The sequence below is a fragment of the Hippoglossus stenolepis genome, chromosome 16, assembly GCF_022539355.2.
Source record: "Hippoglossus stenolepis isolate QCI-W04-F060 chromosome 16, HSTE1.2, whole genome shotgun sequence".
NCBI lineage: Eukaryota > Metazoa > Chordata > Actinopteri > Pleuronectiformes > Pleuronectidae > Hippoglossus > Hippoglossus stenolepis.
In genome coordinates this window covers 3646440-3674418 of record NC_061498.1, presented here as the reverse complement: position 1 = coordinate 3674418, position 27979 = coordinate 3646440, and the positions used below count along the sequence as shown (strand labels likewise).

The window sequence follows — 27979 nt, the reverse complement described above, 5'->3', positions numbered from 1 at the left end:
TATTCACCCGCTACCCAATCGTATGTCTCACAAACAGCCACATGCAGGACACGCCACTATTGGTAATTTTCATTTTATTATAAAAAACAGTATTTGAGTCCACAGTTTGTGTTTCTTTGTACAGTAAAAAATATTAAATTAAAATCCCAAAGTTCAGAAAGATAAAGATGGAGTTGAGGAGGAAGGGAGATCGACTTTCTCGTAGAAGAGGAGGAGGGAGGGGATTTAACGTCCGAGGGAAGCAGCAACGGGGCCGAGGCAGAAAGACACGGAGACTTTCTCCTCATTTCTGTGCAACACAGTTCATTTGGATCAAAAATCCTCTGTTTACTCCAAACAGTAGAATCCTAAAAACACTAAGAGGAGCCCACCCCACCCAATTTCTTTTCTCCACGTCCCAGCTCATGTACTCAAAATGTTACAGGCACACAGGTATGCACCCCCCCTCCCCAAGCCTCCACTGCTCCATATTAAGTGTCTTTAAAAAGGAAGGAGTGCACACACATTCGAGGGAGAGGGCTTGCATGTTTGCGAGGGGTTAGTCCCTTCCAGCACGGCCGATGTCCAACGCAGAGGCCGGTGGGGACGTCACGACGCGTCCGTTCGACGTCTCTGACTCACAGCAGACCCCCGACCGCTGCGGTAAAACACTGACATTTCATCCTCCCCACCTGGACAGACCCAACTAAAGACGTCTACAGCGAAATGAAACAAGAACTAACGACCCCCCCCTCCCGACAGTCAATAACAAAAATATATTTCTATACAAATTTAAGCAGTCTCAGGGTACATAACACCCCCGCCCCACCCCCTCAAGAGAAAACAATAAATAAAGCAAACCCAAACATTTGAAAAGGAGGATATGCATCATGTTTGGATTTACAATAATAATAATATTAATAATAATAATCCACATCACTCTGCAAAACAGAAATAGACAGACTGAATGATGGGAAACGAAACCGATAAAAAAAGTTCTTTGCATTAAATCATTTCCTCTTTAATCTTGACCACGTTTAAAACCTTAAAAACATTTCTTAAAAAAGGCAAGTTCTCCTATTTACCCCCGAAAATATGACCTTTCTTCTATTCAGCAAGATGTGGAGGTGAGGAGGCTGCCGAGAAACCGCCCCCCCCTCCCTGTCCACGATTGGCAAAAAAATATATTAACAGCAATAACTTACAATTCATTTATTCTAATTTATTTAACGACTGCTTGATTTATTGTTCATCTCCCATAGGAAGTTCAGTTCAATGCATCTTTATTGAAAACATTTTAAATAACATTTAATAATAGTATAAAAAAGAAAGGCTAAGTAATAACAATAACACTGTCCTGGGTGAGTGCAGTTTGTGCGAAGAATCACGGAGCATTTCAGCTCAACATGACACGTTAGTAGAATTCCTACATGATGTCTAAAGGGTTGTGATTCATATTCTGGCCCAGCGGGTCCTGACTGTTTCCCCCTGGTCCGTGGAGACTGGCCATGCTACTCAGCTGAGATAACATGGCGCTCTGGTCCGACCCAAACTGCTCCATAGAGTTCTGTTGCTGCTGTTGGGTTGTTGGCTGTTGTTGTGGAGGGACCCCCATGCCTGGGTGGTGCTGGTTCAGATGGCCTGGGTGTGGTGAACCCGTCTGCATCTGAGGGGAGATGTGATGTGGGGAGGGCTGGGGCTGCATGCGCGGGGACGGGCTGGAGTGCGGCGGCTGGGACTGCGGTCTGGGAGAGGGCTGTGGAGATCGCACCTGGTTAGCCAGCGATGTGGGATGTGTCTGGCCCTGCAGGTGTGGGGACTGGGCCATCTGCTGCGGCTGCTGGGGACTCATGGGATTGCTGTGCTGGGCCGGTGACCCGCCGGGGCCCAGATGCTGTTGCTGCTGCTGCTGCTGCTGGAGCAGTCTCTGGTGGAGGGCCTGTTGTAGCAGGGCTTGAGAAGATGGAGGTGGGGGGCCACCTTGAGTGGGCTGAGGGCCTTGAGATGGCTGCTGAGGACCTCCCACACCTGGCCCTGCATCGCCCCCTGGCAGACCAGCCATGGCATTCTGCTGCTGCATCTGGAGGTTGTGCTGGTGCTGGATCCTATGCTGCAGAGCAGCTGTAGCTTGCTGCTGGGCCACCGATCCTGGGTAACCTTGCCCCTGCTGGCCTGGGGGACCACCAGGCTGCTGGGGGCCATGAGGAGGACCTCCAGCCTGGCCCTGTCCCACTGTTGGAGGCTGCATCCCAGGCTGTCCCATGTAGCTTTGCCCCTGTGGTGGTTGTGGCTGCTGGAACTGACCGTGATTTACTCCCATTTGTTGTTGCTGCTGCTGCTGCTGTTGTTGCTGCTGCTGCTGGAGATGCCGCCTCATGAGCATCTCTCTAAACTGGGTAGTGTTGAGATTTCCCATTGGGCCCTGGCCTTGCATAGGCCTTACTCCCCCTTGCTGCTGCTGCTGTTGCTGCTGCTGTTGCTGCTGCTGTTGTTGTTGCTGCTGCTGTTGTTGTTGCTGTTGCTGCTGCTGTTGCTGCTGCTGCTGCTGCTGGAGAGCTGCCACTTGTTGTTGCTGTAAACTACTGAGCATTGGCCTCTGCTGCTGCTGTTGTAACTGTTGCTGCTGTTGCAACTGTTGTTGCTGTTGCAACTGTTGTTGCTGTTGTAACTGTTGTTGCTGTTGTAACTGTTGTAACTGCTGCTGCTGAAGCTGCTGTTGCTGCTGCTGCTGCTGCAGCTGTTGCTGCTGCTGTAGCTGGGCCATAGTGGCCATGTTGACATTCGTCCCTCCCTGACTTGCCATATGCATCCCAGGCTGGCCGGAACCTGCAGAATTCATGTTCACCTGTGGTCCCCCTCCTGCCATGGCATTACCAACAGGACCTCCTGTGGGACCAGGACCTCCCGGCATGGCACCCGGTCCACCCGGTCCACCTGGAGCCCCCGGCACCCCCTTGTATTTTGAAGCCCTCTGCTTAATAAAAGCAGCCATGAGCTGTGGATTAGACCTCAAGATGTTGAGGACTTGCTGCTGCTGGATCGGTGAGCTAGGCGAGCGGAGAGTCCGTAACAGGTCTTGGAGGGCAGCCTGGGGGATGTTCCCACCAGCAGCAATAGCTCCTGGGACACCAGTAGCTCCAGGGACAGCCCCCCCTGGGACACCAGCACCTTGCTGCTGCTGCTGCTGCGCCATGTTTATCAAGGCAGCATGGCCCTGAGCTTGTTGGTGCTGCTGCTGCTGTTGCTGCTGCTGCTGCTGCTGCTGCTGCTGCTGCTGCTGCTGCTGCTGTTGTTGCTGCTGCTGCTGTTGAAGTTGCTGCTGCTGAGCTGCCATCATGGCTGGATGGCCCATTTGGTTCATCATAGCTTGTCTCTGCTGGGGTGGCATCCCCTGGCCTGCCCACTGCTGTTGCTGCTGTTGAGGGTTTTGAAGTGGTGCACCCATCCTCTGCTGCTGAAGCTGCACCTGAGGGGGGAGCTGGCCCTGGGGAAGGTTTACCTGCTGAGGGCTTTGCTGCATGGGCCCCCCAGCACCGACCATCATGCCCGGTTGAGCACTTTGTTGCTGTTCCATGTGGGCACGAGCAGCTGCCACTGCTGCCGACTGTTGTGGCATGCCCTGAGGTCCAACCATCCCAACTGCCCCTGGGTGTCCCATGCTTATCTGTTGACCTTGACCCTGTTGATGGTGCGGGTGAGGAGGCATCAAGCCTGCAGCTGCCTGGGCGGCTTGTCGTTGCAGAGCCATCTTTCTCTGAGCATCAGCTACCTGTTGGATCTTCATGGCGATTTCTACTGCTGCCGGTGGAGGGCCAGAAGGATGCTGCTGTGAAAGGGGAGGCTGGGCCTGGTTAGGAGGTTGCTGGCCCCCAACACTTCCAGCCATGACAGTGCCACCAGGCTGCAGCTGGGGAGGTGTTGCAGACCGAAGAACTGGTTTGCCCTGGGACTGGTGGATTGGGGAGGAGCCTGGAGGTCTGCTGGCATATGGAGGCAAATTGTTCGGGTGCTGTTGGAGTTGTTGAGGGTTGGTCCCTGCTCCACTGTGCTGCTGCTGCTGCTGCAGCTGCTGCTGCTGCTGCAGCTGCAGCTGCTGTTGTTGATGCTGTTGCTGCTGCTGCTGCTGTTGTTGTTGTTGCTGCTGCTGCTGCTGCTGGACTTGAAGCATCTGCTGCTGATGTTGGGGAGACATCTGCGGAAACTGGTGGTGGGGGTGCTGAGGAGGCATGCCACTTTGTGAGGGCATCCCACCTGGCTGCTGTTGCTGCTGCTGGACTCCAGGTCCTGGACCCATTCCCTGCTGCGGGACTGGAGGCATGGTCTGAGTTGGTGTCTGGGGGGTTGGGGGCTGGGTTCCTACAGACGTTGGGGTACTTGGTGCTGTGGTACCATTGTTTCCTGGTGATGGAAGTCCGACCACAGGCCCTCCGGGTGGCCCAACAGCGGCCTGCCCCACCCTCTGCATGCTGGCCATTCTTCTCCTTAACATTTGCGCCTGCTGGAGCCTGTGCTGTAGCTGCTGCTGCCGCAGCTTTTGCTTGATGTTCAGACAGAACGGGACTGGACATTTGTTCTCTTGACAGTGTTTAGCATGGTAGCAGCACAGAGCAATGAGCTGCTTGCAGATGGGGCAGCCACCATTCGTCTTGCGCTTGCAGCCTTTTGTGTGCTGAACAACGCGCTTCATCTTCTGGCAGGACGGCAGAGAGCAGTTGGCGTTGCGGCACTGGCACGCATGGACCAGCGACTGAATACATCTCTGGATGCTTAGACGACGGGAGTCTCCAGGGCTCTGAGTAGCTGCTGCTGACGCGTTGTTGCTGTCGTCGTCCAGCCCCAGACCCAGTTTATCCATCTTGTGCTCATGACCTTTAATGTTGTAGCAGGTGATGCACAAGTCATAGTCCTGCAGGGGGGAGGGAAGAGTAGAGAGATGGGAAAATTAATACAAGCACATGAATAACTAAAATAAGTTAAACCTAAATGTTACTAATCCATTTTTTAAAATTACACTTTCAGTAAATTGTATAAAGTCATGTCTCAAATTGGCTTTTGATAAATCCATAACTGCTTCATCTTGATAAACAGTTATCTTCTCACCCGCCTTTTTGCAGTTTTGCAAGTGTAACATCTGAAGAAACAGCAGTGAGTCCTTTTAACTCTTCCCACATGAATGTTTCATACTTTCAGCTCGGAATGCTGACAACGAACACTACAGCCAAAGAGCTATTGTTGGGCTCACTCGTGCCACTGGATACAAAGCAGCTGCCCAGCACCGCAGAGACCCAGTCTGCAGAAGCAGTCTACTTGGCTGGAAACCCCAGTGAACACGACTAGCAATGATTGGAAGACGGTGAACAGGAGCCAGAGTGGAGCTGCTGAAACACTGACTGCAGAACAACAGAATCAGCTGTTCCAAATTGGAAGGGGGGGGACAAACAGGCACATCTGTTTATCCACCGGGCTTCTGTTGTCTGCTCTCAACTAAAACCTCTTTATTTATTCACCGGCAACGTCATGTAAGAGTTATTAAGTTATTAAATTAAGCAACAAAAATGTAATTCATGTCTGAGGTCCTCGCTCTATCTGGAACACTCAAGAAAAAAAAAATTGTAGGATGAGCTCGGGGGACTTTTTAAATAAATTATTAATTAAGTGAAAAATGTACATTACTGCCACACAGCGCTCAACTGTATGTGCAGGTATTTATTCTTGCTTTAATAAGCAGTTGATCCTACCCAAAGACTGCAGAGTTTTCACCAGTCAATAATGAAAAGACCATCATAGTATTTAAAATATTCACAAGGTCACAGCCTTCTCCATTCTCCATTCATATCAAAAGGGAGATTGAAGCAATTCTGGATTCTCACCTCGCAGACGGTGCAGTGGTAGCGTGTCTCCACGTGATGTTTACACTCATTGCAAGTGTAAACGAAGCGGTCCTGGCTCTGGTTGTGCAGCTCCACCAACATACACATGGAGCTCCACAGGGACCTCCTCAGAGAGCTGAACTCCAGGTGCTTGTCCCTGGCCAGAGTCAGGAAGGCGTCGCGGCCGTCCATCAGGTCACAGGCCATCAGCGGGTCCACGTCAGTGATGGCGGGCAGGGAGTTGGCTGTGGGTCCGGCAATGAGGCGGATGACAAAGAAGACCTGGGAATAAAAGCGGAGGTCAGCTGTTAATTTCCTCCAACAGTGTGTGGATGCTCTATTAAATACATTTTACATTCGATGCAGTAAGTTATTATAATATTCTTAATTACAACAGAAAGCATCTATTGCTGCACACACATACCTCCTTATGTTTCTCCATGGTAGCGTAGAGTTTCTGAGAAAGGTCATTGGAAACGTTGGGCATCCCCGGTTTCTTCTTGTTGGCTCGGCTCAAGCTGCTCTTGTTCTTGCTCGTCTTTTTATTGTTCTTCTTTTTGGCATTCTTGCTGTCTCCTTTTGTGGCCTGTGCATGTTTAAATACATGTGTCAATACATAGCACAGCATTAACAAACATTAAGATTCTGACAGTGATGAAGACTAGTGGACTCTTACTCTACTCACATCTATGCTCTCATTGGAGGTGCTGTTCTCCTCTCGCTTCCTCTCCTCTTCCTCCTGCTCCAGCTCCTTGATGCTCTCCTCCAGCACGTTTGGCCAGAAGTCGCCCTCAAAATATGGCAGCTCCTTGGCGCTGGTCAGCCGGTCCTCTGTTGCTTGCTTGAACACGTCCTGAGGGACAAAGAGAGGACCGTTAAATACTCACTGTCATTAACAAATCATATCATTGAGATGAGCATTCTTGGAAACAATCTCACAACACAGACAACTAAGAACCCGTTTCATGTCACATGATCTTTGGCAGAAGCCAGATGTTAGCAGGTGTAAGTGGGTTTTTTGACCAGTGGATAAGGGGCTTTACTTTACTGGTAAGTCATGAGGGCATGTAATACATCAAGCTGATACAGAGTGCCCTCTGCTGGATCATGACAAAAAACACTTCAGATGGTCTGATGTGCATCTAGGCTGTATATGTTGAATTTGAACAGGTCATTACAGTTCAAGTGAATGTTTGAATTTGAAATAAAGAAGTGCCTGAACATGTGGCTTTAACTGAAAGCACCAGAACAGACGGTGAATGACATGTGCATTAGGTCCGACTTAATAATCTGTCAAATTAATGAAAGTCTTGGTGGTTAGTGATAAATGCATTCAATCACATTGCTGGTTCAACAACGTGTCTCACCTTGTAATCATGGACAATGCGCTCAGCCACAGCCTTGTCCAGCATCTTCCTGTACCACTCCTGCAGGCGTTTTGGCTTGGGGATCTTCTGGTCCATTGGATGGCAGTGAAAGATGTAATCATCCCCTTCACTGGGTGGACAGGCCCAGATATGACCCGTTGTATACCTGGACAGGGAGACATGTATCAGTAGAAGCTATTGTAAAGAAGTTAACGGACTTCCTTCTTTATCCACCTGCTTCCAAAGATCGAAACTCTGCTCTTACCCCTGCCTCTTGACATACTCCAGGTAGCCCAGCAGGATCTCATGGTAGACAGCCGTCCTGAGGTGTCGAGGTTTGAAGAAGTGCACGCTGTCCAGGTAAGAGATGTACACTCGTCTCTGATTGGGAGGCGGGCAGTCTGAGCCGTACTCTTGGACGTGCATGCCGAAAAAACACACATCTGCGCCGTCGATGTCCTCAAATGCAAACAAGGCTTTCATCCTGTAGGGGAAGGACTCCGACATTTCTCCACTGTCCACAAACCTGGATTTAAAAAAGAAAGTAAAGAGCTTGGTCAGCAAAAACAGCTGTGAAATATCATCAATTCTTCCCTTCTCTTTAAACCAGCTCATAATTATCAAACCTAATGTGTGTCTTACTGGTGCTTGTCTCCATCTTTACCACCTTGTGAAAACTCATTTGATTTGCTTTATTCCCTTAAAGCGAATCCTCCTATGAGGTTGTGGTATCAAACATAATCAATAAGCCACGATTCTAAATCTGTTCCACGGAGCTTCTTCCACCACACGCACAGAATCTGCAGCGGCAGGTTTAACCTCCTACCTGGACTTCATGCCTGGCTTGACCTCGACCACCTTGTCCGAGACGTGGACGACTCGGATGGTGATATCGCCAGATTCGGGTTGGCCATGTCGCTTGAGGTAGTCGTTCACACGCGACTCCAAATAACCCCCCAGCTTGGTCTGCGGAAGTCCTATGAAGAGACGAGATGAAGAAAAGGAGGTTGGATTAATGATGACATAAATTATCATGTAGTCGATTATTCTGCTAATTTCTTCACATTTCAGCAACCGTCTGCTATGTCATCATACTGGTGGCCTTTTGTAGGGAAGTGGTCATATAACACAAGACTTGCTTTGGTTATATGAGCAAGAAGGTTTGCTTTGGTATGTGAACCTTCAACATTTTATCAGCCTCATTCCTTCGGTCACATCTGTCTTTAACATCTGTCTTTAATTATGGTTTAATTATTGTCCCTTCTGATTGGCTATGATAAAAAAACAGCTTTACTGCAGTTTCTTTTCCACTGGGGGAGCGATTTAGATCATACAAATGTGTTCACTTTCTGAGTCCAGCTCCTTTTTTAAATTGTTGGTATTTCAACAAAAAATAGGAAAAGGTGAAAAGTCTAAATGGTGTTAAAGAGGCAGTCTCCACTTACTTCTAGCTGCGTATTTGTTCTCTTTCCGTGTCTTGTTCGCCTTTTTGAGGCAGCTGTCACATGTGAAGCTGTAGTTGGGGAGGAAACAAAGGGTAAATTAAATGTGCAGGAAACCATCTGCCCTGTCACAATAAGCACCGGTGACAGTGATAAATAGCATTAATCAAGAGACATTTTGTTCTTTAACGTTTCTTGATAAACGATAAAATGAGTCTGAAAGTCACGTATAATTACAAACAGGTCCCAGACGAAGGGAAATCAAACTTTAAGACTCGCTTTTCACTCGAGCTCAAGGACACATTTTATCAAGGACACATTTTATTGTTGATAGAATAAATCAAAACTCTAAACTTTTTATCCAAACTGCTCCTCAACATGCTGAAACTCTGTTAACTCCACAGCTACGCAGAAATGTGGCGTCACATGTTTGAAGACATAACAATATTTCCTGCACCTTCATGATGTTTTTCCTGATTTTAAAACTTAAGTGAAGAAAGAATCGAGGGACACAAAAGGCTAAATTCATTTTCCAGACCCATGTGCTCATGTAACAGAATGTACAGTTTGCGTGTGATAGCTGCCTCACCCTAAAGGCCATATGGTGTCATGATGCAGGACACAGATCTGGTGCATTTTACGACCGCAGTCAATACATTCCACAAGCCTGAAGCAGAGAGAAGACAAGAGGGAGACACAATATTAAGTTTGTTCTTCGACAGGAGCTACACAGTTACTGCCAAAACATTTATAACACATGGAATATAACGTCTTTTATCTCACAGCACTCATTCACAAATAACAATCACAAGGTCGTGACAAAAAAAAGGAAGTTAAAATGTTAAGAAGTGGACGTACAACTCGGGATCAAGTGTGTCGTTCTTCTTTCGTTGGAACTGCTCTTTGTTGATAGACCTGTGGGAAATATCAGAAAAACAAAAATACTGTAACCGACAAAACACGGTAAACTAAACACTAAGAGCACATTTAAGATAAGAGATAGAAATCATTTTGTTGATTTAACTTGTGTTTTCTAAGATGGTGGTGTGAAATACTGAAACAAAGGAATGTATGTGTTTTTTAAAAGGGGAACTCCATCAATTTTAACCTATTGCTGTTACTTCAGAAACAATTAACAGTATAATGTTTTCAGAAAGATAAAACAACCAGTGGTTATCTTGGACTTGGGCTTAAGGCTGGAAATGTTTTACAGAAACTCCATTTCAAAACTGGAGGTGCAAAATTTAAAAATGAATCCAACAGGATCTAATGAAAGACATTGTGGCCTATCTAGTGTCTAGTGTGCACAGTTTATTTTTAAAGCTTGTCCCATACTAGAGGTTAAAAGTCAGGAAATCTTACATCTGCCGATCTGCTTTAATGTTTCTTCTGTCTTTTATGACTCCAAAAAAGTTTTCTGTATTTAAAGGCTTAAATGTCAACCTGCCAGATAAAACAAAATCAATAAAAAAATTTCAACTTTTCGTGATCTTTCATCTGATGGTTCACTGAGCTGCTGGTGGGTCAGTTACAACAACCTGATACAAGCTGAATATATGTGATACTGTCAAGACTAAGGAATAAGATGATTTTTCTAACCGTAAAGCACAAAAAATGGTGTTTAGAACAACCTAGACATTTAATTGCTGACACTTCTAATATCAGACGTGCAGGACCGGAGAAGCAGTACTTGAGAAACTTTGTTTTATATGTGAGCACTTAGGTCTGCTGTGTGTGGGAGGAGGAGGCGGAGAGTACTCACGTCTGAGGCTGCGAGGGGTCGTCCCCCAGGGAAACGGTCTCGCCCTGGATTTCGTTGAAACACTTCTCACAGAAGTGGTACCTGTCAGCAAGAAGCCCATATTTTGGTGAACTACACCGTTCGTCATCATCACAGCCAATCACAGAGAGGGCACGAAGAAGCAGCCGCCAATCAGGGCAGGGCAGGACAGGCCAGGGGGCGCACACACAGGAGGAGGCAGAGGGCAAGGTAGGTCGTCGCCAGGCGGAAGCAGCCAATCGTGATGCAGGGTTTTTGTGTGGGCGGGTGTTTTGATTTTGCGCGCAAATTTTGGAGTGGATGATTGGTCACACCAAAGCAGGCCAATGCAGACATCACAAGCGTTAAAAAAGGAGGGAGAGAAGGGGAGAGGGGAAGGGGGCAAAGGGAGATGGGGGGAGGGGGGAAGTCAAAATGAATATTAAAAAAGCGTGAAATAAATCGTTACAGGTCAGACGGAGACAATGTAGAGACAGAGAGGGAGCGGGAGGACATGGAGGAGGAGGGGAGGACGGACAGGATGTGAACAACAACCAACAGAGGACAGAGAGCCAAGGCAAAGCAAAGATTAGCGTCAGACGTCCAGTGGTAAACAACAACAACATTACAGCAACATGAGAGACCACTAGGAGCTGTGGAGGAGGAAGGGAGCGAGGATACGAGTCTCCATACATGAAAGGGTGGATGAGGAAAAAAATACATAAATGGTAAAGCAACAGAGACCCATCATCCTTCCAGTTCATTTATAAAGTGGGAACCTTTCTTCTTGTGGTGAGCATGGATTACCCCCCCCGCATATATAAAACAGTGTCATGGAAAAGAATTGTGCCAGAAACAAAGACTAGCTGCTGAGGAAGAAGACAGGAGCCCACTTTATGAATGACGACAATGAAAATTAAAACGAAGTATGGAGATGGAGCCAGGGTATTTGAAGCCAAATCAAAACTCATCTGTGATCGCACTGGTTAAAAGATGCTATGCTGTGGGAAATATACTAAAATATAATGTGCAAAATATAACAAGACACAAAGAAGCTGATCTCATTGGCTGCAAAATGTGGAAATTTCAATAATAGTTTGTGAATACTGTTTGAATGTGACGTGTGCATGCTTGTGGTCCAACGTCTCGAAAGCCCTTACCTGTTCTGGTAGCTAAAGTACGCAGCATCACGTTGGATGGTGCATAATTGTTTTCCGTAGCAGCATAGAGTTTGAGGGGAAAACTCAAACTGCAATGAGAAAAGACACAAAAAGAAAAGTCGTTTTTTAAAACTGTTGGACAGGAACTGAACATATTACATCCGTCGTACATGATTCATCGTTTATACTTTATATTTAAATGCTATATCTTTTAATATAAACCTACAGTCAGCAGGTGGTTAGTGAAGCTTAACAAACTAAAAACACTTATTTCCACTCGTTTGCAGTCTTAGTTAAGTTAGCTAGCGTGAGTCTGTAGCTTAAAATTTACCACATAGACAGTGGTAATAATTAAATATCCAGGAAGCGATAAAGTTAATTTCCTAAAATGTCAAACTCTTCTTTAACAACCTAATCCTGACTTGAAATTGGCATGATAAAAACAAAAAGCATGTGTTCACCGATGGGAATATTTAATGTCTTTCTACACCTACACAATGTAAAAAACAAAACGCCTACTGCTGCCTCACCTTCCTCCCACAACAGTATCCCAGGCCCTGCATGACCGGGTCGATCTCCGACTCAAACACCTCAGCCAGCTTGGAGCAGTACTTGTATACACGTGACGTCTTGCGGTTGTAGAGCCAGGCGTTGTTGAACATCAGCCAGATATCGTCGACATATTGCCACGGCTCCTGGTATTGTCCCGTGTCCAGCTTCCTCTTGATGGTTGACAGGTCCATGGGGTTCTTCACAATATCAAAGTAGTCCTAGGATTGGAACGGGGCCGATCCGGATTCAAGTGAAGGGTCAAGAGAAAGTTGAGGAGGGAGAGAAGAAAGAGCAGAAGGTTGGTGGAACGGTTTGGCCGTCCAAGGGAAGAGGATAAGAGAGAAAAGGAGGAAGAGTATCGTCATCATCATCAGCGTTGTGGCCGTCAGGGGTGATGAAGGCGTCGCAGTTGACCAGGCGGGACCAGAGTAGGGAGAGAAGAGGGTGCAGGGGGACAATGTTGTTGAGCGCTGCAGAGAAGAAGGTTCACGTGCAAACAGAGAGACATGACAACTTCTGCCCTCCAGCTCTCTGCTTTGCACCCTACATTTAAAGTCCCTATCTGAAATGTGCCGCGGGGACCGGACGAACACCACCAGTCTGCCCAGTCCCCTGCTGCTCGTGCAACCACAGTCAAACCTTTAAAAAACTGGCTACAGGTGCATTTCATGCGATCACATTGATAAATAATGATTACAGGATCACAAGGCGGGGTTTTAGTTTCAAACGAGTACGTTAACTTATTTCCCCACAAAGTGATTAACACTGTTTGACCGCCACGGGAATGATTCTCTGCTGAGGTTTGGGAGCAAACAAAGCTTTCAGGCCTGGGTATCGATCAGGGTGCAAAACCAAGAAGAACAGAGCAGTGGCAACAGCAACAGGCAGACAGAGATTCACTGTTTTTAGCAACATAGCGGTTGGCGTTAACAACGGCAGCAGTGCGAGTAGCAATATGATGACGGAGTTAAAGCCAACAGTGTGAAGCAAATGTAAGAGGGGCGGTTGAGTCTCCAAGTTGCTTTTCTGTTCCCGTCGTCTGGGTTCTGCTTCTCTTCCAAAAACAATATCATTTGAAAAAGCCGCAGAGGAGAGGGCGAGGAAAAGAAAAGGCCTTTTGGAGATTCAACCGAAATAAAGGGGGGAAGTGTGACTTTCAAGGAGCAGGGTCCATCCCTTTGTCACCATGGCAACAAGAGTTAGGAAACAGACCCTCATCTCTGAATGGAACCACTCACATTAACAAACAAGTGATGTATAATAGCATTAACCAACCTACAGACACAAATTTATATCAGAGTAATTCAATGTTCATAAATCCCAGCGGGTGGGGAGTAACTTTACTTTGCAATAAGGGGCTGGATGTTTATCTGAAAATGGCGTCATACAAATTTTGCATCACTTGACTGTGGAGGTTCCTGAAGGAGAGGAGAGCCAATAGCCTGGTGCTCGCTCATCACTGCTCGAAAAATGGCCTTTATCAAAACCTCTTATTATAGAAGGCGGTGAAAGAACCGACACAGTCACTCTGTTATCGATACAATCATGATTTCTAATTTTATGCAAGTGCATGAGTGGCCTAATCAAATCCTCCTTTCTGCCTGAGTTGGAAGCAGTGAGGGTAAAGTTACTGTCCCACCTCTACACACTGCCCACATGAACATCAACACTACTACTGCTACTGGTGAGGAACTGAACTAGAAAGCTAGCAATGGAACACAAGGATGAAAACTACAAAATAAAATGCAGGTCAAATTAAAAAGCTAAAACTTTATGACAAAAAGGTAAAAGTCAAACATGATAAATTATGTATTAAATGAAAGCAATTGAATCATGAAGAGTTTTTAGAGGTGAAAGCAAATACTGTTGGACTGTCCCAACTGAAATACACTGTTATGAGTTTTCTCCTTTTTGGATTTGGAAAGCTATAAAAGACAATCCATGATTTATTAATTAGGCAAAATGGGTCCGGTAATATTGTGTTGTTCATTAGGGTTTTATAATTTGTGAGTTGGTGGAGGGGCTTACATTTAAAGTTAAGTCAACTTGCACTAAAAACTGAAATGTTTTTAAAAATGTGTAATTACTCAGACAAACTATGGTTTCATGTTTTTTCAAAATCAGATTTTCATGTATGATTAACATTTACTTTGACCTTTACTATAGTTTCAAAGTAAAAGGCAAAGTTCCTAAGAGTCATTGCTTTGATTTACAAATGACAAGAAGTTTCAGAAAAGAGAACACAACTTCACACACGCACACACACACACAAACAAGAACATACGTACAAATACACTCGACCACACACTCTGAAGTCTCATTTTCTTCACTTCTGACATGCAATGGGAAAAATCAACTAAAAAGGTTAAATGTACTGTAAGCAGAAATATGAAATAAATTCTGATGACAACTATGACAAAGCAGAAAAAAATAAAGATGAAAAAACAAAGGAAAACAAACAATAAAAAAAAAAAACTACGTTTTAAGAGGAGTTGAAGCAAAATGGCAGCCAGTGCAGTCCCTTACCAGGTTAGTTTTGTTACTAGTTCGAATACGTACGGGTATTCCCAGTAACTGGGGGTCCACCGGTTGACGGAAGGGCAAAGACTCAGGGTCCTGCCGGTACAAAGCTTCCAGCGTGGGCATCAGAGCCTGACGCAGCTCCTCCGGCTTAAAGACTGGAAAACAAATGAGATTGTCAGATGAAGGTGAAAGAAGAAGAAGAAGAAGAAAGAGGAAACACGGGCAGGAGTTGTTCTTCTCTCTGCTGGACCTGAGGATGGCTGCTGGTCTAACTCCACCGACCTCATCATGCAGCATTTAACACCTGCAGGCTGGGATAGGTTTAGACAGAAGCTGTGAAGTGAAACTGATGGACCTCCTGTCTACGTCGGGGTTACGCTGCTAGGGTTTGTTATTTACAATGAATAACTGCAAATAAACCACGATTGTTGGACTACATGGTCAATCATTCAATTAACATCAGTTACAGTTGAGATCAAGACGAGTGGATGAAGATAAAGACTTGACGTTCATGTGAAGGCTCATAACTTACTCTTCTTCTTGCACTGAGCGCTGGCTGGGGAGCTGGTACTGGATGCTGACCCCTCATCTTCCTCTTTGGGCTCTTTCTTCACCTCCGGCTTCTTGTCTTCACCTGTTGTTACCGACGATGACGTCGAGAACGAAGATGTATCCATGGGCTCGCCTTTACACCCATCCGACGAGAGCTTCTCTTTCTTTATCTGACAACAAGATGGAAGTGTCAGTATAATGATTTCCTCCTCAATGTGATTACTTGTAAAACTGATCTTACTACTAATCAACTCAAATTTTGACTTTTTAATGATTTTTCCACATTATCAATAACTCAATGTGGACAAGCTTACTTCAGGTTTCTCCTCTGTCTTCACGTCAGCCTGACCCTTTCCCATCTTCCCTTTGCCCTCTCCTTGTGAGTCAGTCCCTTCATCTTCCTCTTCCTCCTGCTTCTTCACCTCCATTTTAACTTCTTCCTGGCTGGCAGCAGGGCCATCTGATGGAGCTGGCTGGGAGCTGGCATCAGTGCTGCTGTTGACCGAGGCTGGGGAGGACACCTGACAATCTCCTGTCAGAGAAGGCTTCGCAGATAGCTGGGACAAAAGGACAGAGATCGAGGCTTAGAAGTTTAGAAAGTTAGAAGCTTTCGGTTTGGGTTCCCACACTCACTGCTTTTTAATACATTTTAAGGACTTTTTGGTAATTTATTATCCCTCAAATGAATGTATCCTTCAAGTTGTTTTAAGTACATCCATTCATTCCCAAAAACAAATTTCCCTGTCGCTTTTTAGAATCAACCAACTTATTGAGGTTTCTATGTAAAATTATTATTTTTTTTATTTTCTTTTTCCTTTATAATTACATGCGAGTAAGAGGGGTAAAAAAGAAGTACACTTAAATTCAAGCGTAACAAGGATCAAGCACCCAACGCAAAATGAGGGCTCACTGAACCAGAGTAACTGAAGAGCATCCCTGAATAAGGCTTTAACGTGTGGTGTCAGCAAAACAAGTCTGTTGGAGAAAGAGGACAAACTAATGAAAGCAGGGGGATCTACTCACTGGGGTCTTGGGCAGCTGTGGTGGCACATGAGCATTCTGGTTGGGCACTGAAGAAGCCTGACTTGCTTGGGGGCCCGAGGAAGCCACACCCCCAAGCGTCTTCTGTGGATGCTGACCGGCCTTCTCAGAATTCACTGACTGTGCTGATGGTGGCTGCTGCTGCTGCTGCTGCTGCTGCTGCTGTAAAGTTTGTTGCTGTTGTTGTTGCTGTTGTTGTTGTTGTTGTTGTTGTTGTGGGTGCTGTGGAGGTGGTAGCTGAGGTGTGCTCGGAGTGTGTGGCTGTGGTGTTTGAGAACCAGGTAACGTGGGGGGTGTTTGATGAGGTTGAGGCGTTAAGCTGCGAGCTGGTGACGGCGAGTTTGTTCGGATGGACGGGCAGTGCGGGTAGGAGTTGGACTGGGTGGGGGTGGAGGATTGAGGCAAGCTGGGTAGAGACCCAGCACCGGTGGCACTACCAGGCCCCATGGAGCCTCCAGGGGCCCCAGAGCCCGGAGCAGAAGAGGCAGACTGTGGTGCAGGACTACTGACTGGGAGGGAAGGCGGCGTTGACATCTGGTTCTGCTACAGAGGTGAGGAAACAGTGGTTAGGAGTCATTAATTAGGCAGAATATAAGATACAAAACAACTGTGAGAGATCTCTCCCAGTGGTCATGAATCTTCTGCCAAAATCCTGAAGACATTATTCATCACTACCCATCAATTCCTGCACGTTTACAGAGACCCAAGTTCCTCTTGACAATCCAACGTATCTATATATAACAAGGTACAGTCACTGCACCACTCAATCCTCACCTGTGGCACTGTAGTCTGTGGCCCGGGCTGGTTCATGCCACTAGGACCAGAACCAAGTCCAGGACTGGACCCTGGAAACTGGCCTTGGGGGAGGTACTGGTTCTGTAACTGTGTGGCATTGGGCTGGCCCATTCTTGCTGCACCCATACCCATCTGGAAATGAGACATCAGAGGACATGTGAAGACTTAGATTAGACAACCTTACAGTCAACAGTCGAATAAAGATGTACTGCTGCAGGGCAAATCTACGTGTTGTTAAGGTCAATGAGAACTTCATTAATTAACCATGGTTCTTCTGGAGTCTCTGTACACTCAGGTTAGCACTTACTACATCATCTTAACTTTTTGAATCTGGTCTTAGTATTACTTTTGGAAAACGATTTGACAGCATAGACAGTGATACTAACCTGGTTCATTGGAGAACCAAGAGGAAGAGGAGGGGTCGACCTCTGACCCATCGACTGCATCCCCATCTGACCAAACTGGTTCATTCCTAAAGAGACGGAGGACAGAAAGGCTTGTGTTTGTACTGAGGGGCAGCAGCACAAATCTCAAATTGCCGAGCTAGACTATTAACACAATACATTTTTCTATGTCTGTTCATGCAACACACTTTAATAATAGTTTAATTTATAGTTATTAGATGTACCTGCTGGGTTCTGCATCCTGTTGACCATCTGGTTGGGTCCTGCTGGTCGGACCATGGACGGATCGATGTGAGGACCATCTGAGAAGGTGGGAAGAGTCACAGAAATCACAAATCTTGTCTCCAGGATCACAGAATAAATACAGATGTCTTAAAGAAGTTTTTGGGGATGTGAAAGTGAAAGTAAATTTCACCTGAAGATTGGAAAATTGTGAAAAAGTTTAGAAGTAAAATTCCATGTGTTATTTGCATGCCAGCATACTTTACACATGCATTTATGTGTGCCCATGTACACTAAGAAGTGTGTGAGGGAGGGGAGGTTATAAAAACAACTGTGTGTTTACTTACTTGGGGGTTGCCCCGGGAGCATGGGCGGCTGTCCCATGCTTGGAGGCCCCTGTGGGAGGCCTGGGGAGCCTATTCCAGGTTGGCCGGGCATCATGCCCTGCTTCTGGAGCCGCGTCTTCCTCTTCTCCTCCAGCTCCTTTTGGATCTTGTAGATCTTCTCTGCCAGCAGGTGGTAGTACTCCGCCTGGAGGGTGATGGGGAGGGAGGGAGAATGTTATAGGATATATCTCAACAGAGCATAAAAATAAACGCTATTTATTTCCTCATTCCTTAAATTGGATAGTTGTGTCCCATTACTAATTGTTCGTTCAGTACTTGTTGGTTTCTTACCCTACTGTTAGCTGACTCGTACATGTCACCCTCTACTTTTCGAGCGTAAGCCACGAGATTTTCCATCCGCCGATCCTTCAGTGCAGCGGGGTCGGGAGTAGGGAAGATGGCCTGTACACTGCTTCCACAAGCAAACACAAACCAACACACACATAGAGGCACAAAAACAGTCAATTGAGGCCCAATGTTGAAATTTATCTCATATTCAAATGATGAGATTTTCGGGGGAAACTCGTAGTACGCAGCAAACTCACAGTTTGTGGACTAGGTGGTTACGGAGGTCCTGTGTGATGTCCTCATGCCAGGACTTCCTCATGCCTGCAGCAGAAGGAGGAGTTGCTGTGGGCATGGATCCCAGGCTCCCCAAACTATCATTCATCAAACTGAGAGAAACGACAGACAAGAAGAGAAACGAGGTGTAAGGCTACAGCCAATACAGAACTATTTTTGACTTTGAGAAAGCCTGTATCCTGAAGTTAATAACTGTGACCAATGAAAAGCAGTCATACCTCTGTACATTCATGTTGTTGTGCAACATGGCGTCTGGCAGTAGTGTAGACTGCTGGTTGGGGGACTGCACTCCACCATTCACTCCCATAGAGTTTGCTCCTGGAAAGACATAGTTGTAGAGTTTGAAGAATGTGGCTTGTGATTGGGAAATAGCATTCTTTGTGAAATACAGTTGCTTTATTGAGAAACTTTGACCGGAACAAGGTCAATAATAGGTCAGCAACAAACTAACCCATGGTGTTTAGAGTCCTCATTCCAGGCTGCCCCTGCAGCCCTTGGTTTGGCATGTTGGTCGATTGTTGCTGCGGCATCTGGTTTCCCTGGTAAGTGAGACCCAGCGCAGCGTAGGCCCTCTCTATGGAGCTGGGATCAATCTGGTTTGGGGGGTTCAGATTGGGCGTGTTGGACTGTCCACCTGGCACCCCTGACCCTAAAGAGTTCACCAAACCCACCCCTGCACTGTTGAGGAGCGCTGTGAAGAGAACGAGAGGGGAAAGAGGATTGACGGTAGAAAGAGAGAGAAAGAGTCAAAAGGATGAGCATTTGTGGATTCAAGTCGTCTATCGAGCATTTTAATGGATAGTTACAGGATTCTTTATCATTTTAAAATGTGACACACACATAGACACAGAGTAAGAACCACTCACACTGCTGGTTCCTCTTGTCTCCAGCGTTTTTCAGTGGCAGGCATACAGGACAGTCATGTCGTGTGCAATTCTTCCAATGAGAGATTATCTGTCTGGATGAGGCACAGTGTGCCACTGCAGAGGAAAAGACAAACATTTAGAAAGTATCGCAAACAGGAAGAGAAGTAGGGGAAAAAAGGGAAGAGGAAGGAAATTTTAAAATATGAAGAGTGAAGTAGGGAGAAAAATAATGAAACAAGAAAAGGATGAGAAAAAGGAGAGAGAATGTTATTGTATGAGTCATTTGGTTCAATAAAACTATGTCCAGATGGCGATTCACTGAGAGTAGGAGCAAGGAAAAATGATGGTGGACCAGCCACCTAAAGAGAGAATAACTCATTCTGATACGAGGGCTGGGAGGATAACAAAGTTGGACATAAACTACAAACAAAAACTGGTGCCGGTACATTACAACTTTAAGCACCTCTTCTTGTTTTTGTTTCTGTCCAACTTTGTTATCCTACCAGACTTCATTGTATCAGAATCGGCATAATTCAGCAGACTTACCCTGGCAGGACTTGCCAGCCTGGCAATGAGTCATGTGGTTCAGCACATTCTTCATGGTGCGGCAGTGCGGCAGGTTGCACTGTCGCACTTCGCCGTTGGCTTGCTCCCTCCGCTGGCACTTGTGCGCGTGGAGCAAGAGCACCAGCTGCTGTTGAATTAGCTTCCGCTTCTCAGGGTCTGCAGTAGGCGGCGCTGTGCCGGGACCTGCCCCTACAACATTGAGCCCAACCTGCGGCCCCCCCACTGCTGCTGCTGCTCCACCGACAGACACGCCGCCAACCGCTCCAGGTTGCTGCTGCTGAGAGGGCTTGTAATTGAGAAGAGAGAGGAGGCATGGCCATTAGACAACCATCAGGGGCTTCCAATTAATAATTTAGGAGGAGATTAATCAATTTAATGATCAATTCTTCCCAATATTTTGTACTTTTACAGCAGGAAAATACAGATACATGTATAGCAGATTTATTCCACTGAAAAGAATAATGCATAATTCAACAATCAAACACTTAAATGCTCTGTGAAGAAAGAAGCAAATATCTGTTTAAAAACGATTGCTTCAAGCAAAACTGTAATTAAAAACAGAACTATATGGAAGCTGCTCTCTGTGGAAAAAAAATTACATTAAGTCTGTGTTAAATTGAAGCCAAATAGCAATGAGCACAACATTATTTCCTAATGGGTTAAGACAACATGTTTGTTTAAATTCTTGCCCCCGCAAGAGTGCCACCTTCCGATGACGTCATAAAAGACAGCAAGGCGTGACTGGTGGCGGGGGGACCAACATGCAGTCTGTCACGTCTCTGCCATGATACATGATAAAAAAACACTGATTTTACAGTGTCAGTCATGGAAGGGGTCTGACTAATTTTCATCATTTGTCAACACTGTCATCAAAGAGCGGTACTACAATAGACATAAAGAGGAAAAAGTCTGGCATGAGGTTAAAATGCAAACAATCCATGATATAAATATACACATACACACAGGAGGCAGTAAATGACACATGACAGTCGTGCAGATGAGACAATATTATTCTTTTTCTGCACAGTGTTTACATCTTTTCAGGCTTTTGTTGGTACAGAAACTGGTTTGGCTACCTCTGTAATTCTCGCTCGCACACACATAACTAAACATGCCCCCAAATAAATTTAGTCTGAAAGCTGTATGTACAGACAGGTCTCCCAGTTAAAAGACTGCTGGCAAGACTAACCCCATAACATGTTGACATGTAGCTATTTATGGATAGGGTTGATTATTGTGATTGCCCACTGAACATGCACGCAGTAGTCTACGCCCTTGTGTCCACTATAAAGTTGTTAAACTTTATCTGGACCACTGACGCTGCAGGATTTGTCCTGGTGCTGCTGATGATTAGTCCCATTGACACAGACAATGTGTGAGAGAGAGTAAGAAACTGTAGTTTCCTTGTAACTGATCCAGGAATGCCAGTGGGTCATTCCCTTGATTTATCTGTGAACTGTGATTCCCTTTTGTTACCTCTGAATGTAAAAGGTATGGCTAGTCAAAAGGCGTGTGTGCGATGCTAAAATATGTATAGTTCTACGTTTAACCACTCAAGGGACTTCAGCTCAATTGTAAACTTAATCAACACTATTGTAAGACTGTATGGAGTTTGTCTACCTGTACAAAAGAGAAATAAAAACAAAAATATCCTACCATCCCAGGCATGCCTTGACCCGGTGGCCCCTTCTTGTCCATGTTGAACTGATTGGCCATATTGTTGGGCAGGCCTGTCTTATTCTGGAGCTGCGGGCCCAGCCCTGCTCCAGGCAGCCCCTGGCCAGCAGATTGGCCGTACGGACCACCATAGGGGCCCGCATTGGCCATCATATTCATCTGGAAAGGAGGGTGAGGGGAGGAGATAAGAGAACGAGAGAGATGGGAGGGGAATCAGTTAGGATGAGAGACAGTGAGCATGAAAGCACGATTTAAGCAGCCGATTTACAAACATTCAAGGAGGAAATGTCGGAGGTATTACAATGTCATCTGACACAAATTGGACTGTTTTAAAATGACTCACAATATCACCGAGAAAACGATTCTAGGACAACATCACTTTTGGTATTTATTCTTTCACAATTACTTCCCATTGTAGTCGTAAAATTACAATCTAACTTCTGTCTCGTCTCAACCTTACTTTGCTCTGTGCATTAACTTAAAGACACGATCTACAGGTCACCTTTTACAGGTCACCACCAGCTAAGGCCTTAGAGCCACGCCACAGTAATTTCAGAAGCTGAGAGAATCCAATATGGATGCTCCAACAGCAGCAACAACAGGAAGTGCTTTATTAACTGTTGCTCTAGGACCAAGAGACACTTTAAACAGTTCATTTCCGCGTCTGAAGGGAGAGAACTCTGAGCTTAAAACTACAACATTTCCTTTAAGCACAAAAATGTGGCCAATACTAATACTTCACTTGTGCTTTTCTTAACTATAGGACACCGCAAAACAAATAGTGTGGTTGCTGTTTTGTGATGCCAACCAGGGGTTAAAGCATCCATGCCATGCAGTCAGAGAAATATATAGCAATTCAACCAGTTAAAAGTTATTTTTTGTACCTCCTCACAACACACACACACACACACACACACACACACACACACACACACACACACACACACACACACACACACACACACACACACACACACACACACACACACACACACACACACACACACACACACACACACACACACACACACACACTTAAGTAGCAATATCCTTTCTCATGTTCTGCATCTACACACCGCAGTGGACTGTGACAAACAAGCACCCAATAATAAGCATTTTAAATAGATAATTATTACGTTTTCAGTTTAAAATGTGTTTTAACAGAACTGATAATTTGCCGTCATGTAGCTGCCTCTAAGAAGTGGAAAGTGTGTGTTGGCTGCTGCTTTGAGTGTAATTACCTTGTTCAGTGCTCCAGGCTGCTGTGGTCTCATCCCTGCTTGACCCCCTGGTCCCATTGGCCCCTGCTGCAGGGTTTCCGCCAACAGGTTACTACTGTTACCCATGCCTGCATTGCCAGGGTAACCCATTCTCGGCGAGCCATTCATCACCTGCCCCCCCATCAGCCCCTGCTGTCCAGTGTTACCCTTCTGGTTACCCATCATGGAAGCTGCTCGATTGTGAGCTGCCATCCCTCCAACCATCCCAACCTGCTGCATTAATCCAGGTTGCTGCTGCTGGCCCTGGGGGGGCATGGCTTGAGGTCCACCCGGGGAAACGCTGACGCCCCCCATCATCCCCATGGAAGCCCCAGGTGCTGTGCTGTTGGAAGTAGGGCCACCCTGCTGTGCTGGGGCTCCAGCTCGCAAGAGTTCAGACAGCTGTTTGTGTTTGGCAGCTGCATCCTGGCCTCCCAAACCAATACCTCCGAGAGTGGTATGGAGTTGGCTGGCATCCCCTCCGTTGGTCAGACCCAGGTCCGACGAGCTGATTAGCTCATCTGGGAGGTCGTGCTCCAGGTCAAAGAATGAACCAAAATCTAGACACGGGGGGGAAGACGTATTAAAATCCTACCAACTAGAAAAATTAAGATTTGGTTCACAGACTTCACAACTCAGGAATAGGAAAGCATCTACTATCTGTACTACAAATGATACTTTGCCAAGATTTATTGAATATACAGCTCAGATATTAGTTTGAAAACTATCAACCACCAATCTGGAGCCCATAGATAGGACAGCCAGTGGATAAGTAACTGCCTCAAACAGCCTCCTGTGCATCAGTCTGTGGTTTGATATGGTGCCAAACATGTAGAGTGAATGCAGTAGGGTCAGGGTGAGAAGCCACAGAGGGGTAAACACTACAGCACCTAGGGAGGTGTGTGCATTGGATGGACTGAACAGCTAAGTTGTAGAGCAAGACACAAACACAGGAATGAGAAGTCCTTCCCACAAATTAAAAGGGGAAAAGCCATTTGGGAGTACGCTCAAACGGTCAATCAGAGTGCCGCAGAAAGTTGTTAATACATTGGATGCATGTTTGATTTTTATTTGTTAATGAAGGCGTCTGACATGTCTCACTAAATTCTCCTGAAAACCACCTCTCATCCCTCCGAGGTCCATGTTTTCGCTGCATTGGACTTGAAGATATTGAGGGAAATCAAACACTTATCAAGCATGAAATTCCCACTCATGCGTTTCCTCACACAGTTGAGTCAGTGGTGTGGTTGTGGCTACCAATCTCTACAGAGTCCACAATTCTATGAACTTTTCTGTTCTGCCATTTTATATATAGAGAGAGTGTGATTTACAGCTTCGGCCCAAAACACCCTGCTCATTGGCTCAGTTTCTACTTACAACAGGATGCAACTAAAGGGGATGGTGGCAGGAGTTTTACAGCTTCTTGCTCAACATGTGCAAACGCATTGGTTTGCAGTAATACTTTATTTCACAATCCAGATGAGAGGCGTTCGCGTGCTCTGCCTTGGCGGAGAGTTTTTAAAAAAGTAAACTCGCAGCGCAGGGTCGACGTGCAGCTCCAGACAATGGAGGCTGAGAGAGAGAATGGGCTTCGACGGGGGAACAATACTGAGAAAGTAGAAGCTGTCGATCGAAACAACCGAAAGACCACGTTTCGGAAAGTCGACGGTTGAATTGAATTTGCGTTTCGGGTTTAAAAGCAGAAACACTTTGAATTAACACGCAGCCGCACGTTAAGCTGTGCGACGTTTAGCGCAACTTATAACGAAAGTGTCGAACAATAGCTAGCTGGTTTCACAATCGTTCACTGAAACGGAGCATTTTTTTTTTTACTGTTTACAACACGTTAAGTACACGGAACTGGTGACCCCCCCCCCCGCACATATTTAGCTTCACGGCCACCGAAGGAGTCACTAGCACGTAAGAAAATGTCGTGGTAGTGATCAGGGTTAAGCTAATCGTCACTTATTTCCTTTGCTAGCAGCTACCGAGCTCAGCTGAGCCGGTCCAGCAAGGAAACTAGCTCGTTAGCTAGCTCGCTCCGTTACTTTCTCCTAAAGCTGGTCTGGAAATAGCATTTTGTCCCTTTGTTCGCGGAGCGTGTGTAGAACCGGACTTTCGACGTGTTCGCGCCCTCGTGCTCCCACTTAATTTACTTTCGAGGCAGCGGGGGAAGTTGAGGCAAACTGGGGTGACTCGACTCTTCCATTGTTTGGAGGTGGATGTTGTAGTTCGGAGCTAGTTAGCCTGTTGATGCTAACGCATCAAAACACCGCTGCCGGAAAGTTGCTGCTAGCACCGAGCCCCACATCGTGTTTTTTCTCTTAGTGATCGACATGTCGACGCTGATCTTTAACCACACGACTCGGTTTTTTTTTAACCAAACCACGAATTCACTCACGTTTAGATGCATTAATTATGTAGCATCTCTGTTTCACAAGTTGCAGGGAAACTCTGCAGGCTCCTCGGACACTGAGCAGCAATTCATGCACAAGCACACACTTAAGTTAGTTTTTTAGTTTTTTTTTTTAATGCATGCAATATATTTACCATTTCCATCACTGGCAGACACGGAGAGAGCCGGAGAGGACAGCTTGGGCCTCTTAGCTGAAGGCGGGCCGGACTCCAGGACATTATCGGCCATATTTTTGACGAATTAAAAATGCAGTAGGTCCACGGAGGGCAAACGTATTTCCCTAATTTGCGTCTCCTTGTGCCTTTAAAGAAGATCTTCTGATCGTTCCCCCACCGCTCGGGGGACGGTAGGGGAGAAGACAGCGGGACTGGGACTCCTTCCCTCTCGGTTTAGTCCTCTCTGCAGATATCAGTCCCCCTCCCCTGGCGGAGATTTCGTTTCTTCACAGATTTGAGGTGGAGGAGGTGGGAACGTGGAGTCGGCAAAAAGGCAAGCGTGCGGCCCTCTGACAACCTCATGTAGCCTCCTCTACGACGCTAGACTGTCCCAAGATCCGTCCTCCATGGTGCACGCAGTCCTGCCCGCCATCGTCGGCGGAGAAACCCTCTACTTCACACCTGAAACGCTCCAGGAGTGTGTCGCTGCAAAATGGAAACTGTGATCCAAAAAAAAAAAAAAAGCCCAGGAGTTGTCCCGTGTTAACTTCTGGAGGCAGATATCTCATGCAACAGTTACGAGATCCTCTGTGAGCTTTTCTTTACCTGAGCAGACATCTCCCTGCCACAGATTCCTTTATGTCCCCAAACCAAGAAGGCAGTCGGTCTGTTTGGAGGAGACCACAGTTAAAATACAGTTAAAAGTGTAAGCGGCGTTCTCATGTGCAACACCGAGAAACAAGTCATTACATTGGTTTGGCAAAGAGATGGAAAAGAAGAAAAAAAAAAAAACACACAGCGGAGTCCCACGCGTTGCGATCACTCAGATAAAAAGGAGCATCTATTGCAGATGTCTACTCCCGAACGTGGAGTTTTTCAGTTGCATGTGCATGCAGACTAGAATGTGCACTTAGTGTTTGACCATGCAAGGCACTGGGTCAGGGAGAACACACTCGTATTGCACACTTGGTTGTTGCAACCCCTTTGCAGTCCGCGGGGGTTGGAAATAGAAAATCTTGCACACACACACACAAACACACAAAAAAAGATATATAAGAAATCACTGCTCCTGTGCAGTTGATGCAATAATGTGAAAATAAATCAAAGCGCTAATTGGCAATCAGTGGCCAGTCAGATTGATCCAATTAGTTGTATTTTGCAGAGGACTGCGTGTGGGGGGGCTCCAGATGAGGTTCCTCCTCCGCTCGATGTAAAACTCCCAGTTATTATTAAAAAAAAAACCCAGTTAAACACCCCCCCCCCTCCGGAGCACAAACATGGGTCTATATACTTGTCGGTCGCTGGAGGTCTTGGTCATGCAGCCGAAGAGGAAACAGAAAAGCGCGTAATAAAAAAATAAAAAAAAAAAAAAAAACAGGAGCGCGGCGGAGGCGACGGGAGAAAAAATGTGATAAAATGTGGCGGCGAGAGGTGATGGCTGTTTCGGAAGCGGAAAGCTCCGGATCGGCACGATGATGTTGACACCCCCGGAAAATCTCTCCAAATCCTCGGGTTGACTCTTTGTGATGGAGACTGCCCCCCTTCTCTTTAAACCCGTCTTTCTTTCCACCTCTCCCTCCTGCCCGGCAGCAATTTATTTATATAATTGTCTATGCGGACTCTTCGCTTCCTCCGCCACGGACACATAATGATTTTTCATGTCGCTGCTTTCCCCCCCGTTTCCCGCAGGTTTTTCCTGGTTCTAACACACGGCTCTCTTCCGCCTCCCCTCTCCGCACAAACACCCCCTTCCTCGGATTTCTCGGAGTATTTCCTTCTCATGCAGACATACATGTAGATACTGATATTTATTTATCACCCGCTGGCTTTTCCCTCCGCCGCCGTCTTCTTGTCGTCCTCCTCGGCGATGCTTCGTCGCTCTCCCCGGTAACACGGACGGGATCTCGCCGCGCTTTCCCTCCACCGGCGGTTCCCGGAGCGGCAGACCTCGGTAGCCGGAGTCGCTCCTTCTCTCGGTTATCTCCTCCTGTTTCTGTCCGCACAAACAAAATGGCGGCTTGTTGTTTCTACTCCTCTGATACGGGGGGAGGGTTGAAGGTACGGCAACATTAGGCGTGAAGGGGAGGGGGAGGGGGAGGGAGGAGGAGGGAGTCTTCGGAGGTGCTCGGGATTGTCCGGAAACAGATTCCGTAGATTTGAGTCTTCATGATGCTCGGTCAAAGTAACTCTGTGTTTTACTGCAACTCACTCATCCAAATACTACACATACTGTCCGGAGGAGTATTCACAAATACTACACATACAGTCAGAGGGAGTATTCACAAATACTACACATACAGTCAGGAAGAGTATTCACAAATACTACACATACTGTCAGGAGGAGTATTCACAAATACTACACATACTGTCCGGAGGAGTATTCACAAATACTACACATACAGTCA

The 27979-nt window shown here is 46.3% G+C and overlaps 1 protein-coding gene across 17 annotated transcripts; it reads right to left on the bottom strand.

The window, feature by feature from the left end:
* Positions 1–57: 57 nt before the first annotated feature.
* ep300b (E1A binding protein p300 b) lies at positions 58–27641 on the bottom strand. Of its 17 annotated transcripts, none has more exons than XM_035179970.2 (33): positions 27367–27641; positions 26181–26241; positions 25554–26074; positions 22986–23563; positions 21724–21903; positions 20047–20353; positions 19501–19614; positions 19086–19325; positions 18853–18952; positions 18598–18726; positions 18344–18464; positions 18014–18197; positions 17669–17746; positions 17427–17512; positions 17020–17172; positions 16228–16788; positions 15519–15761; positions 15185–15374; positions 14656–14807; positions 12108–12347; positions 11578–11666; positions 10421–10531; positions 10021–10101; positions 9517–9573; positions 9248–9325; positions 8662–8729; positions 8043–8193; positions 7482–7742; positions 7217–7382; positions 6535–6702; positions 6274–6435; positions 5850–6131; positions 58–4885 (listed from the first exon to the last, which is right to left on the bottom strand). In XM_035179970.2, exons 3-33 carry the CDS (start codon positions 25645–25647, stop codon positions 1406–1408), a joined length of 8904 nt encoding a protein of 2967 aa, XP_035035861.2. In that variant the 5' UTR covers positions 25648–26074; positions 26181–26241; positions 27367–27641; the 3' UTR covers positions 58–1405. The 17 variants fall into 17 exon arrangements, with proteins under 17 accessions (XP_035035861.2, XP_035035860.2, XP_035035863.2 ...); XM_035179969.2 differs by having other exon boundaries at positions 27394–27641; XM_035179972.2 differs by having other exon boundaries at positions 16228–16785; positions 27394–27641.
* Positions 27642–27979: the final 338 nt, after the last annotated feature.

What these genes read in the sequence shown, in the direction of transcription:
- ep300b (XM_035179970.2), bottom strand. Translation starts at nt 25,647, where the DNA reads ATGGCCGATAATGTCCTGGAGTCCGGCCCGCCTTCAGCTAAGAGGCCC. An exon ending in GGCTGGCAAGTCCTGCCAGG is followed by an intron (nt 19,615 to 20,046) that starts GTAAGTCTGCTG and finishes TTTCCTCTGCAG; the next exon opens with TGGCACACTGTGCCTCATCC. An exon ending in GAGGACTCTAAACACCATGG is followed by an intron (nt 18,953 to 19,085) that starts GTTAGTTTGTTG and finishes ATGTCTTTCCAG; the next exon opens with GAGCAAACTCTATGGGAGTG.